The sequence below is a fragment of the Balaenoptera musculus genome, chromosome 9 (genome assembly GCF_009873245.2).
Source record: "Balaenoptera musculus isolate JJ_BM4_2016_0621 chromosome 9, mBalMus1.pri.v3, whole genome shotgun sequence".
In the NCBI taxonomy this organism is placed as follows: domain Eukaryota; kingdom Metazoa; phylum Chordata; class Mammalia; order Artiodactyla; family Balaenopteridae; genus Balaenoptera; species Balaenoptera musculus.
The window spans coordinates 28,231,293-28,245,599 of NC_045793.1; the positions used below are offsets into that span (position 1 = coordinate 28,231,293).

General features: G+C 34.6%; 1 protein-coding gene across 1 annotated transcript in view; it reads left to right on the forward strand.

The window, feature by feature from the left end:
• The window catches only part of IQUB (IQ motif and ubiquitin domain containing), a 67,144-nt gene extending 53,054 nt beyond the window's left edge, over positions 1-14,090 (forward strand). Inside the window, exons 11-13 of the mRNA XM_036862821.1 lie at positions 7,637-7,885; positions 8,587-8,772; positions 13,795-14,090. Coding sequence (XP_036718716.1) covers positions 7,637-7,885; positions 8,587-8,772; positions 13,795-13,977 — 618 coding nt within the window. The 3' untranslated portion in view covers positions 13,978-14,090. The remainder of the gene's footprint in view (positions 1-7,636; positions 7,886-8,586; positions 8,773-13,794) is intronic.
• Positions 14,091-14,307: the final 217 nt, after the last annotated feature.

Below are 14,307 nucleotides of genomic sequence, written 5' to 3' on the forward strand. Positions count from 1 at the left end.
ATTTAAATCAGACAAAAATAGACTTTAAGGGCTTCCCTGGTGGCACAGTTGTTAAGAATCTGCCTGCCAATGCAGGGGACACAGGTTCAAGCCCTGATCCAGGAAGATCCCACATTCTGCGGAGCAACTAAGCCCATATGCCACAACTACTGAGCCTGCGCTCTAGAGCCCACGAGCCACAACTACTGAAGCCCGCACGCCTAGAGCCTGTGCTCTGAAACAAAAGAAGCCACCGCAATGAGAAGCCTGCACACTGCAACAAAGAGTAGCCCCTGCTTGCTGCAACTAGAGAAAGGCTGTGCGCAGCAACAAAGAGTAGCCCCTGCTCGCCGCAACTAGAGAAAGGCCGTGTGCAGCAACAAAGACCCAACTCAGCCAAAAATAAATAAATAAATAAATAAATAAATAAATTTATTTATTTAAAAAAATAGACTTTAAAACAAAGACTGTTCCAAGAGACAAAGGACATTACATAGTTATAAAGCAATCAATCCAATAAGAATATAACAATTGTAAATATATGTGCACCCAACATAGGATTACCTAAGTACATAAAACAAATATCAATAAACGTAAAGGGAGAAATTGACAATAACACAATAATAGTAGAGGTTTTTAACATACCACTTCCATCAATGGACAGATCATCCAGACAGAAAATCAGTAAGGAAACACTGGCCTTAAACGACACATTAGACCAAATGGCTTAATGAACATATATATATATATATATATATATATATATATATATATATATATAAAACAGTCCATCCAAAAGCAGCAGAATGCACATTCTTTTGAAGTGCTCATGGTACATTCTCCAGGATAGATTTCATGCTAGGCCACAAAACAAGTCTCAATAAATTTAAGAAGATTGAAATCATATCAAGCATCTTTTCCAACCACAGTGCTATGAGACTAGAAATCAACTGCAAGAAAAAAAAAAACTACAAAAAGCACAAACATTTGGAGGTTAAATAATATGCTGCTAAACATGGGTCACTGAATAAATCAAAGAGGAAATAAAAAAAATACGTGGAGACAATAAAAATGGAAAGACAATGACCCAAAATCAGTGGGATTCAGCAGAAGCAGTTCTAAGAGGGAAGCTGATAGTGATACAAGCCTACCTCAGGAAATAAGAAAAATCTCAAAATAAACAACCTAACATTACACCTAAAGGAACTAGAAAAAGAAGAACAAACAAAACCTAAAGTTAGTAGAAGGAAAGAAATAATACAGATCAGAGCAGAAATAAATAGAGACTAATATCAATGAAACTAAGAACTGGTTCTTTGAAAAGATAAACAAAATTGATAAACTTTTTGCCAGACTCATCAAGAAAAAACGAGGGGCCAAATCAATAAAATCAGAAATGAAAGAGAAGTTACAACCAACACCACAGAAATTAAAGGATCATAAGAGATTCTTATGAACAATTACACACCAATAAAGTGGACAACCTAGAAGAAATGGATAAATTCCTAGAAACATACAATCTCCCAAGACTGAACCTGGAAGAAATAGAAAATATGAACAGACCAATTACCAGTAATGAAATTGAATCAGTAATCAAAAACTCCCAACAAGTAAAAGTTCAGGACTAGACTGCTTCACAGGAAATTCTACCAAACATTTAAAGAAGAGTTAACATCTGTCCTTCTCAAACTACTCCAAAAAACTGAAGAGGAAGGAATACTTCCAAACTCATTCTATGAGGCCAGCATCACCCTGATACTGAAACCAGACAAAGACATCACAGAAAATTACGTGCCAATACCACTGATGAACATAGATGCAAAAGTCCTCAACAAAATGTTAGCAAACCGAATTCAGTAACACACTGGAAGGATCATACACCATGATCAAGTGGGATTTATCTCTGGGCTGCAAGAATGTCAATGCTGCAAATCAGTGTGATACACCACATTAACAAATTGAAGAATGAAAATTATAAGATCAACTCAATAGATGTGGAAAAAGCTTTGACAAACTTCAACATTCATTTGTGATAAAATCTCTCAACAAAGTGGGTATAGAGGGAACATAATAAAGGCCATATATGACAAACCTACAACCAACATCATATTCAATAGTGGAAAGCTGAAAGCATTTCCTCTAAGATCAAGAACAAGACAAGGATGCCCACTCTTGCCACTTTTATTCAACATAGTATTGGCAATCCTAACCACAGTAATCATACAAGAAAAAGAAATGAAGGGAATTCAGATTGGAAAGAAGGAAGTAAAACTATCACTATTTGCAGATGACATGATACTATGTAGAGAAAATCCTAAAGATAACACCAAAAAGCTATTAGAATTCATCAATGAATTCAGTAAAGTTGCAGGATACAAAATTAATATACAGAAATCTGTTGCGTATCTATACACTAATAACAAACTCTCAGAAAGAGAAATTAAGAAAACAATCCCATTTATAATTACATCAAAGAGAATACAATACCTAGGAATAAGTCTAACCAACGAGGTAAAACTTGTACTCAGAAAACTATGACATTGATGAGAGAAATTGAAGATGACATAAACAAATGGAAGAATTAATATTGTTAAAATTACATAATATCCAAGGCAATCTACAGATTTAATGCAACCACTTTCAAAATTCCAAGGGCATTTTCCACAGAACTAGAACAAATAGTTCTAAAATGTGTATGGAAACACAAAAGACTTTGAATAGTGAAAACAATCTTGAGAAAGAAGAACAAAGCTGGAGGTATCATGCTCCTTGACTTTAGACTGTACTACAAAGCTACAGTAATCAAAACAGTATGGTACTGGCACAAAAACAGATCCATAGATCAGTGGAACAGAATACAGAGCCCAGAAACAAACCCACATTTATATGGACAATTAATCTATGACAAAGAAGGCAAGAAAACACACTGGGGGAAAAGACAGTCTCTTCAGTAAATGGTGCTGGGAAAACTGGACAGCCACATGCAAAAGAATCAAACTGGACTACTTTATCACACCAAATACAAAAATCAACTTAATGGAATAAAGACTTAAATGTAAAACCTGAAACCTTAAAACTCTTAGAAGAAAACCTAGGCAGTATGCTCTTTGACATCGGTCTTAGAAGTATTTTTTGGATACGTGTCCTCAGGCAAGGGAAACAAAGCCAAAAATAAGTGAATGGGAGGACATCAAACTAAAAATCTTTTGCACAGTGAATGAAACTATCAATAAAATGAAAAGGCAGCATACTGAATGCGAGAAGATATTTCCAAATGAAATGTCTAATAAGAGGTTAATATCCAAAATATACAAAGAATGCATACAACCCAACATCAAAAACAAACAAACAACAGGATTAAAAATGGGCATAGGACCTGAATAGACGTTTTTCCAAGGAAGACATACAGATTGCCAACAGACGCGTGAAAATGTGCTCAACATCACTAATCATCGGGGAAATGCAAATAAAAACCACCATGAGATATCACCTCACACCTGTGGAAGAGCCATCATCAAAAAGACAACAAATAACAAAGGTTGGTGAGGAAACAGAGAACAGGGAACCCTTGTGCACTGTTGGTAGAATTTATATCGGTACAGTCGCTGTGGAAAACAATGTGGAGGTTCCTCAAAAAATTAAAAATAGGACTGCCATGTAACCCAGCAATTTCACTTCTGTGTATTTACCCAAAGAAAACAAAAAGACTAATTTGAAAATATATATGTATTCCAGTGTTCATTGCAGTACTGTTTATAAAAGCCAAGATATGGAAGCAAGCTAATTATCTATTGATAGACAAATGGATAAAGAAGATGTGGTATGTGTGTGTATATATATATATACACACCAACACACACACACAATGAAGTATTAGCCATAAAGATGAGATCTTACCATTTGCTACAACATGGATGGATCTAGAAGGTATTATGCTAAGTGAAATAAGTCAGACAGAGAAAGAAAAATACTGCACAACCTCACTTATATGTAGAATCTAAAAAATAAAAAAAAAAGCAAAACGAAAAGAGACTCGTAGACACAGAGAATGAACAGGTGATTGCCAGAAGTAAGAGGGTCGGGGGGGCGAAATAGTTGAAGGGGATTAGGAGGTACAAACCTCTAGTTATGTAGTAAATAAGTCACAGGGAGATAATATACAGCATAAGGAATATGGTCAATAATATTGTAATAACTTTGTACTGGGACAGGTGGTTACTAGACTTATCCAGATGATCATTTCATATTGTATGCAAATGTTAAATCATTATGTAGAACATCTGAAACTAACATAATATTGTACATCAACTATATTTCAATAATATTTAAAAATAAATAAATACATTTCATAAGGCTATAGCTGCCATAGATAATGACTCCTCTGATGGATGTGGGCAAAGTAAATTGAAAACCTTCTGGAAAGGATTCATAATTCTAGATGCCATTAAGAGCATTTGTGACCAATGGGAAGAGGTCAAAATATCAACATTAACAGGAGTTTGGAAGAAGTTTATTCCATCCCTCATGGATGACTTTGATGGATTCAAGACCTTAGTGGAGGAAGTAACTGCAGATGTGGTGAGAATAGCAAGAGAACTAGAATTAGAAGTGGAGCCTGAAGATGTAATTGAATTGCTCCAACTCATGATAAAACTTTAATAAATGAGGAGTTGCTTCTTATGGCTGAGCAAAGAAAGTGGTTTATTGGAATGGAATCTACTTTTGGTGAAGATGCCGTGAAGATTGTTGGAATCACAACAAATGATTTAGAATATTACATAAACTTAGTTGATGAAGCAGTGGCAAGGTTTGAGAGGAGTCATCCAATTTTGAAAGAAGTTCTACTGTGGGTAAAATGCTGTCAAACAGTACTGCATGCTACTGAGAAACCGTTAGCATAATGAAAGGAAGAGTCAATCAGTGCAGCAAACTTGATTGTTGTCTTATTTTAAGAAGCTGCCACAGCTACCCCAAACTTCAGCAATCATCACCCTGACCAGTCAGTAGCCCTTAAGGAGGGCAAGACCCTTCACCAGAAAAAAGAAGACTCAGATGATAGCATCTTTAAGTAATAAAGTATTTTTAATTATGTACATTGTTTTTTTAGACTTAATGCTATTGCACATTTAACAGACTACAGTATAGTGTAAACATAACTTTATATGCACTGGGAAACAAAAAAATTCGTGTGACTTGCTTTATTGCTATTATTCGTTTTACTTCAGTGGTCTGAAACTGAACCTGCAATATCTCCAAGGTATGCCTGTAGTCTTTCGAGACTGGCTTCCTTCATTTAGCATATTGTATTTGATATTCACCCATATTTTTTCAGTGTATCATTAGCTTTTTGTTATAACTGAATAATATTTTTATGGTCTGGGTGTACCAGAGTTTATCTATTTACAATTGTAGGACATTAAATTGTTTAGAGTTTGGGGCTTTTGTGAATAAAGTCACTACGAACACTCAATTGTGAGTTTTTGTGTAAGTTGGTTGTTTGGGGTTAAATACCTAGGAAGTGGGATTGTTGAGTCATATGGTAAATGCATATTTACCTTTATAAAGACTGCCAAACATTTTTCCAAACTGATTATACCATGTTGCACCCCATCTGCAATGTATGAGAGTTCCAGTTGCTTTGCATCCTTGTCAGCACTTGGTATTGTCAGTTTTTATTTCATTTTTGGAATTCTAATAGGTGTGTAGTATTTTAATCTGCATTTTCCTGATGAGTAATAATATTAAGCATCTTTTCATGCACGTTTTTGCCATCCATATATCTTTTTGGTGAAGTGTCTCCACATATCTTTTGTCACTCCCATTTTTTCAGTTGAGTTGTTTATTTTCTCGTTATTGAAATTTTTAATATATTTTGCATATAAGTCCTTTGTAAGATACATGATATGCAAATATTTTCTCAGTCTGTGGCTTGTCTTTTTATTCTTTTAACCGTATCTCTAACAGAGCAGAAGTTTTTGTTTTGATGACGTTCAATTTGTTCATTTTTAAAATGGATCATGCTTTTATTGTTTGTTTTGTATTTAAGAAATTTTTGGAAGAGTTAATATTGTTAAAATGTCCATACTACCCAAAGTGCTCTACAGCTTCAGTGCAATCCCTATCAAAATTCCAATGGCATTTTTCACAGAGATAGAAAAAAAAAAATCCTAAAATTTGTATGGAAACACAAAAGACCCAGAGTAACCAAAGCAATCTTGAGAAAGAAGAGCAAAGCTGGAGGCATCATGCTTCCTGATTTCAAACTATATTACAATGCTATAGTAATCAAAACAGTATATTATTGGCATAAAAACAGACACATAGATCAATGAAACAGAATCGAGAGCCCAGAAATTAACCCATACTTATATGGTCAATTAATTTACAACAAAGGAGCCAAGAATACACAACGGGGAAAGGACAGTCTCTTCAATAAATGGTGTTGGGAAAACTGGACAGCCACATGCAAAAAAAATGAAATTGGGCCCTTATCTCACACCACATACAAAAATCGACTCAAAATGGATTAATTATTTAAATGTAAGACCTGAAACTGTAAATCTACTAGAAGAAAACATAGAGGAAAAGTTTCTTGACATTGGCTTTGGCAACAATTTTTTGCTCATAACAGCAAAAGCAAAGGCAACAACAGCAAAAATAGACAAATGGGATTGTATCAACCTAAAAAGTTTTTGCACAACAAAGGAAAGAATTCAACAAAATGAAAGCAACCTATGGAATGGGAGAAAATATTTGCAAACCATTTATCCAATGAGTTAGTATCAAAAACAACATGTACAACTCAATGACAAAATAATTTTAATCCAATTTAAAAATGGGCAAAGGACCTGAATAAACATTTTCCCAAAGAAGACATACAAATGGCCAACATGTACATGAAAAAGTGCTCATTATCACTAATCAAAGAAATGCAAATCAAAAGCTCAGTGAAATATCATCTCACCAAAGTTAACATGTCTACTCAAAAAGACAAAGGGTAACAAGTGTTGGCAAGGATGTGGAAAAAAGGGAATCCTTGTGCACTGTTAGTGGAAATGTAACATTATGGAGGTTCCTCAAAAAATTAAAAATAGAACTACCATATAATGCAGAGTTTCAAATTTTGAATATTGATAATTGAGCCAATCTAAATTTAGTGTTAAGATAAATGAAAAGAGAACAACACTTGGTTTAGTGAGCTTTTATTTCTATGTGAATCTAGCTATTGCCTGTAAAAATAATTAACACAGCATAGCACCAAAAATCTAAATTCTTAAAAATAAGTGCCAAAGTACTTTCTTTTCTTTTCTTTTTGGAAAGTTTTCTTACTATCGCAACTCAAAGCCTCTACCTACTCATTTTTTTTCAGTCAGTTAATTTTCTAGGTGATTTTACCATGTATATCTAAAAGTTTATGAATAATAGAGATTTTTAATATTTTGGCAGGGTAAATGAATACTACTTGAAATTTAAATTTTGCATAGAGTAGGAAGTTAAGGAAAAAATATGACTTTAAAATTAACCAACTTTTTATCTCATTCTAAGGTAAATTGGCCCTTAGCATTTGGCCTGGCTGTTATAGTTTCTTTCTTTCTTTCTTTCTTTCTTTCTTCCTCCCTTCCTTCCTTCCTTCCTTTCCTTTCTTTCCTTCATTTAGGTCCCTCAAGACCCACTGAAGTTTTATAAGAAGATTTACTTTTGCCTCAGTTGCCAGCTGTATTTGCCTTCTACAGAGTTTGCTGTATCATCCACCTCACACCACATTTACCGCTGTCGTCACTGCATTAACCTTGACAATGAGACTCAAAAACGAGAATCACGTTTGAAGTACAAATGTTTACTTCAACGACTTTACTATTCAGAAGCTGATTATGAAGATGATTCTAAAATTGCTTTCCTGATGCAGGTATGATCAGTAAATGTTGCCAATCACGGATGAAATTTGTCCATTGATTTTACAGAAAAGATTTCTGCTTTCCCATCCAAACCTATTAAAATAATGGTTCTTCTTCCTATGTTTATTCTTTGTGAAGCTTGCCTCTCTGGCAATTCTAAGTTTAATATGCAGACCTTGTGACAAAAAGTCATTTCAAGAGCTTTAGCTAATATGGTTTAAATTTTTTTAAAAAAGTTTTAAAACAGTTATTTCATTTCTTCCCTTTTCCCTCTTTTTTCATTAAAACAATGAAGTTTTTAATAACACTAAGTGAATTACTTATTCTTTATTAAATCTTAATTTCCTCATTTGTAAAATGGGAATAGAATGATCTGCAGTAACCCTGAGGATAAGATGATAGTTACTAATGAATTTTGAAAAGTACTTAATACCATATAAATGTAAGGTAAAATTAGCATACTGGAAGACATATACACAGCTTACTCTGGGTTAAAGATGCAGTCATGACTGTGAGACTGGTAACATATGGTTTGGGCAGAATGAGCAGAGATTTGATGAGAAATAAGAAGCTATGTGCACAGAAAACCTCATGAATAATGTTTTCCTTTAAAAAATATACTCAGTATAATGTGTTTTCTCAAGTAATAGAATAATTTTAAATTTTATGTTTAGAAGAAAACATTGTTTTTCACAAATGTTTTGACATGCAGCTACAAGATATTCAGTACCTGACTGAGAACATCTGGGCATCCCAGTCAGTGCTCAGTGCCTGGAACGATCTCAATGATCTGGTCATGGTCAGGTGGGATAAGTCCTTGGAGTGGTCACCCTGGAACTGCATTCTTCTTACCAAAGATGAAGGCACTACTCATCTCAAGCTAAAGAGTGTTGAAGAGGTAAGGAGGTCAAACTTTATTTGGGACCTTAATTTGGTCATTGGAATTATTATAGGTAACTTGACTGCCTTTTACTACATTCCATGCATAAGTTAAATACTTCCATTGGATTAAGAAACAGAGAACCCATGGATAACAGTAACAAAATACATGGATGGTATGTATGGCAGAGATTAAAGTTGAAAGGAAGCTAAGACACAGAAAAGGTAAAGATAAGACATCTGAAAGTCTTTCAAGTACCTAACATGAAACCAGACCCTCCTAATAATAGCAAGTTCAAGCACATTAGTTCCACAGTAAATTCCGTAAGAACAGGGATATTGTTTAGTTTATTTGTGTCTATATCTCTAATACCTACAACAGTGTCACAGACTAGGGAATTAATAAGTATTTGTTGAATGAATAAATGAATATTATCACCAGATAGGTATTTTGAAACCTAGAGTCTGTCCTTTGATTAATCATCACAAGTCTGCCTAAAAGCACAGTAGATTCTCAAGTAAATTCTGTTCATGATTTTGTGCCCAAAATGGCAATCATACTGATGGGGTATAGTTCTGAGGCTTCATTTTTCATTTGCTTCCACCTAACTAGGAGTGGGGAAAGCACTGTAAAAATTAAATACCATTTAATTCCAGTAATTTATAAGATGCAATCTGTAAAACATTTTGATGAACAGAATTGAGGGGTCCCTGATGAGTTCCCAGAAAGCTCCATTTATACTAAGCAAGCCTATGATCCCAACAGCTGATATTGATTCTCTGCCTTCTACTGATTAAATTGCTGTACTTTAATTCCATGCAAGATGTCAGCTCAGGGAAAATAAAGAAATGACTTCAAATATAATAGTCATTTTGAATCATGCTATTTCCTGCCTGTGTTTTTATTAGGGAGGGGGAAGGAGTAAAGAGGAGAAACTAGTTAAATTTTTAACTTTTTTGAATAATTTTCCATTAGAAGTCAGGCTAAGAAAAATTTTACTCTAGGGACTGAAGGAAAGGGTAACAAGAAACTGAAGCTATGTTAAATATTGTATTTAGTAAACTAAGCTGCCTCATAAATATTTAATCACTGAAAGCCTAGCCAATACTAGCAATAGTGTTTCATATAGGACCCACAGTGGGATTGAAGTTCATTCCCAAAGCTGATATTCCACTGCTTCTTCAATTAATGCACACAACTCCCTTTGTGTATTTAATCAAATTCCTGCAGTATCAAATTAAATGTTCTATTCACATGCATTTCTAATTTCAGGATCTTATTGAATTTCTGTAAATAGAGCTCCATTTATGCCAAGCAACCCTAGTGTAAATAAAGAAATGACTTCAAATATAATTGTCATTTCAGACAAACTAAAAAAATTGCCTTTTTATGGTTTTGGGCTGGTGTAATCTTTTAAGTATTAATATTCAGCCTAGTTAAAGAATAGTTTATGTCTTGTGGTAATTTCCAGAATTTCCTAAATGCACAGAGGTATTTGCTATCTCATTGAGTAAAAAAAATACTCAAAAATTAAAATAATCTTGACTCCTGCAATCATGATACAAATTGTAGGAAAAGCATGGAAAAAGACTTCTGTTCTTTGAACTGTATATGAGGCAGATCAGTTTCTCCTGGTGTGTGCAATGGCCAGAGTAGGACAATAGTGGATTTAAAGTCAAGACACCTGACCCAGTATTTCCCCATTTCTGTCACTAACGATCTGCAAGACCTTAAGACCTGCCTTCTTTGCTTCGCAAAATTTATAAAGGTTAGCGAAAAACATGAAATTGGTATAAAGGATTAGAGTAGATTAGAGCTTTGAATTCTGGCTCTATCACTTATGAGCTGGGAGAAGTTGGGCAAGTTTGTTAATGTCTCAATGCCCCAGTTTTCTCATCTATAAAATGGGGATAATGGATATTGGATATTTTTCCATATTATATTATTCTTTAAGAGTTACTTATTGTTCCTTTTATTGTATGTACTGTATTGTGCTATTCTCATCTTTAATGATTACTTTTTGCCTTTATTTATGCACTTTGAAAACCTATAAAATTCTCTACATGTTTTGTTTAATGTTGTATAACAGAAATGTGTTAGTATTTCTTGAATGAAATATGCGCTAAGAAGTGTTGGAATAAGGTTAAATGAGTATTTTGACCTGGTGAATTTGTCTGTAGAGAGGAAACTTTTTTTAAAAAATTGAAGTATAGCTGATTTATAATATTATGTTAGTTTCAGGTGTACAGCATAGTGATTCAATATTTGTATAGATTATACTCTACTTAAAGTTATTATAAAACAATGGCCATATTTGCCTATGCTGTACAATATATTCTTGTTGCTTATTTATTTATACATAGTAGTTTGTGCCTCTTAATCCATACTCCTATCTTGCCCCACCGCCTTCCTTTTCCCCATTGGCAGCCACTAGTTTTTTCTCTGTATCTGTGACTCTGTTTCTGTTTTGTTATATACATTTGTTTTATTTTTTAGATTGTACATGTAAGTGATAATATAGAGTATTTGTCTTTCTCTCTCTGACTTATTTCCCTAAGTATAATACTCTCTAGGTCATCTGTGTTGTTGCTAATGGTGGCATTTCATTCTTTTTTTATGGCTGAATAATATTCCATTGTGTATATATACATATATACCATAGACAGGAAACTTTAAAATAAGCCCAGGATATTTCTACATAATGCTTTCTTTAAGAATGCCACATCCTTTGGCTCCTTTTCTCCAGGGCTTTCTTTATCTTGACTTGACACTATGGAAGGATCTTTAGTAAGGAGATATCTTAGTAAGGAGATATCTAACCTTTCAGAAAACAAATTTTAGGAGGAGGTACAGGTAGTATTTGTGATTTGGTTGAAAAGAAGGGTCAATTAAGAATAAAGAGGGGCTTCCCTGGTGGCTCAGTGGTTAAGAATCCGCCTGCCAATGCAGGGGACATGGGTTCGATCCCTGGTCTGGGAAGATCCCACATGCCATGGAGCAACTAAGCCCACATGCCACAACTACTGAGCCTGTGCTCTAGAGCCCGCGAGCCACAACTACTGAGCCCACGTGCCACAACTACTGAAGCCCGCACGCCTAGAGCCCATGCTCCACAGCAAGAGAAGCCACTGCAGTGAGAAGCCCACACACCACAACGAAGAGCAGCCCCCACTCGCCACAACTAGAGAAAGCCCATGTGCAGCAACAAAGACCCAACGCAGCCAAAAAAAACCAAAAAACAAAAATGACTAATAAAGAGAATAGACAGTATTTATTAATTCAACCAGAATTTGTTTTTGAATCTGCCGGATATTGTGATAAGTGCTTGGGGAAAAGCAAGGAAATGTAATGGATACAATACTTCATTGTTTCAGTTGCTTGAGTTTAGCTGCAAATAACAGACTAAGCAATATAATGATTTAATCAAATATGGGGTTAGTTGTCTTATATAATAGGAATCCAGAGTTTGGCATCTGGGGGCTTGTATGGTAGCTCCACAATGCTCTCAGAAACCCAGGCCTTCTAACTTCTTCCTCAGCCATATTTAACCTTTGGCTTTAATCCTAATGATTGTGTACTCTTAGAGACAGATAGCTACTTCATCTTCTGCATTATATCCACCTCCTAGATGTGGCAAAAGCCTAAAGGTACTTGACAGGTGAGTCTTCCCACTCCTAAAAAGCTTCCCTGTAAGCTTTATCCAATGACTTCTTTTTAAAAAATGTACATATATACATGTGTGTATATGTAAATATATATGTTAATGCCATATATGTGTGTATATATATACACATACACACATATGTATGTGTATATATATATATATATATATATATACACACACACACACACATATATATGTCAGAAACTTGTCATATGGCCACCCCTAGCTATAATAAAGCCTAAGAAAGCTGAGCACATCACAAAATACAAAATAAGGCCCCTATATAGAGTCGGGCCTCTAAATATGAGTACAAGAGAGAATGAATATTGGGTTGGCAACTAGCAGTGTGCCCCTCTCATTAGAAAACAGATTGTCTTATAATGTGGCAAAGCTACATAACGGAGAAAGTTCAAAGTGCTGCTATAGCTGTGGAGAGACAAGAAGCCTAACAATTAATTATGAACAAATAAAAATGGAAAGGCACAAAGATTTGATAAAGGCAGGAAGATTATTTTCTGTTTAGAAGACAGAGAAGAGAAACAGAAGAGAAACAGAAGAGAATGCCTACCTAGACTTATATCTAAGGTAGTAAAAAGGGTGACTAAAGAGAAGCTTATGTTGTCACAGCACCATTGTGATCTTTATTTTGAACTCTGGAGATATAGAGGGAAGGACTAATTTTAGAAAAAAAAATTCAAGTGGGTAATTGTATCAGTATTGAAATAGATTTAAAGAGAACTAAGGTGGCAAGAGCATTCACACAAAAATATTGATTGACTCTTTACCTTATGGTGCCAAGACACACATGTATGAAAAAGACCCAGTTTGAGGGACTTCCCTGGTGGTCCAGTGGGTCAGACTCCACGCTCCCAATGGAGGGGGCCCAGGTTCGATCCCTGATCGGGGAACTAGTGCTGCAACTAAGAAGCCCACGTGCCACAACTAAAAAAAGATCCCTTGTGCTGCAACTAAGACCCAGCGCAGCCAAAATAAATAAATAAATATTAAAAAAAAAAAAAGACCCAGTTTGAATCTTTAAGGAGTCTTCCTTATTATCATGGAAGAGACTCGCAAGTAAATAGTGAAATTCAAGGCAGAATGAACTAAATATTACAATTAAAATACATGAAAGTGCTTGCAAGTATGGAAGAAGGAAGGGTTAGTTTAGACTTAGAGAGGTCAGAGGGATAATCAAGAAAGGCTTCCAGATTAAAGCGTCATAAAAGCTGAGCCCCGAAAGATGATGGACAAAGTGAGAATAAATGTTTTCTGGGCTGAAAGAACTGACAAGTAAAGGCACTGAGGCATAAAAGTGTTTTTACTTGGCAAAATATATTTGTGACATTTAATAGAATTTGATTTTCTTTTCTTTTCAGGGATATGAACCCTTGTTTATTCACAAGATCAAACACAAACATTTCCTGGCTAAGAACTATTTTTCACAAATTCCAGTGCTGGCTTCATTTTTACTTGGTGATGGTGAAGTAGATGAGATCAGAAAGAAACATCAATCAGAACCAACATCTAAGATTATAGATATCCACAGGCCTAGTCCTTAAAAGATCCAGGACTATTTGTTTGATGATTCGCATTTTTGTCCCCTGCTAATAGAGTAATACAGAGGTCACACAATACGGAAGTAGAATTTTATCTTTTATTGATTTTAATTGTTTTTCATAGTGTCATAAGTTGTATGAAGAGAAAACATCCCTATACGAATGCTTTATTGTTAGTGTTAAATTTAATATAATTTTGTTACTGAAATTAATATTTTAAAGAGAACATTTTATTTTTACTTATTTTCACATTAAAATTTTTTAAAATTTCAACTACATTATATTATAGTTAAAATCAACAGACAAACAAAAGCTAGGCTTAACTTTCAACTC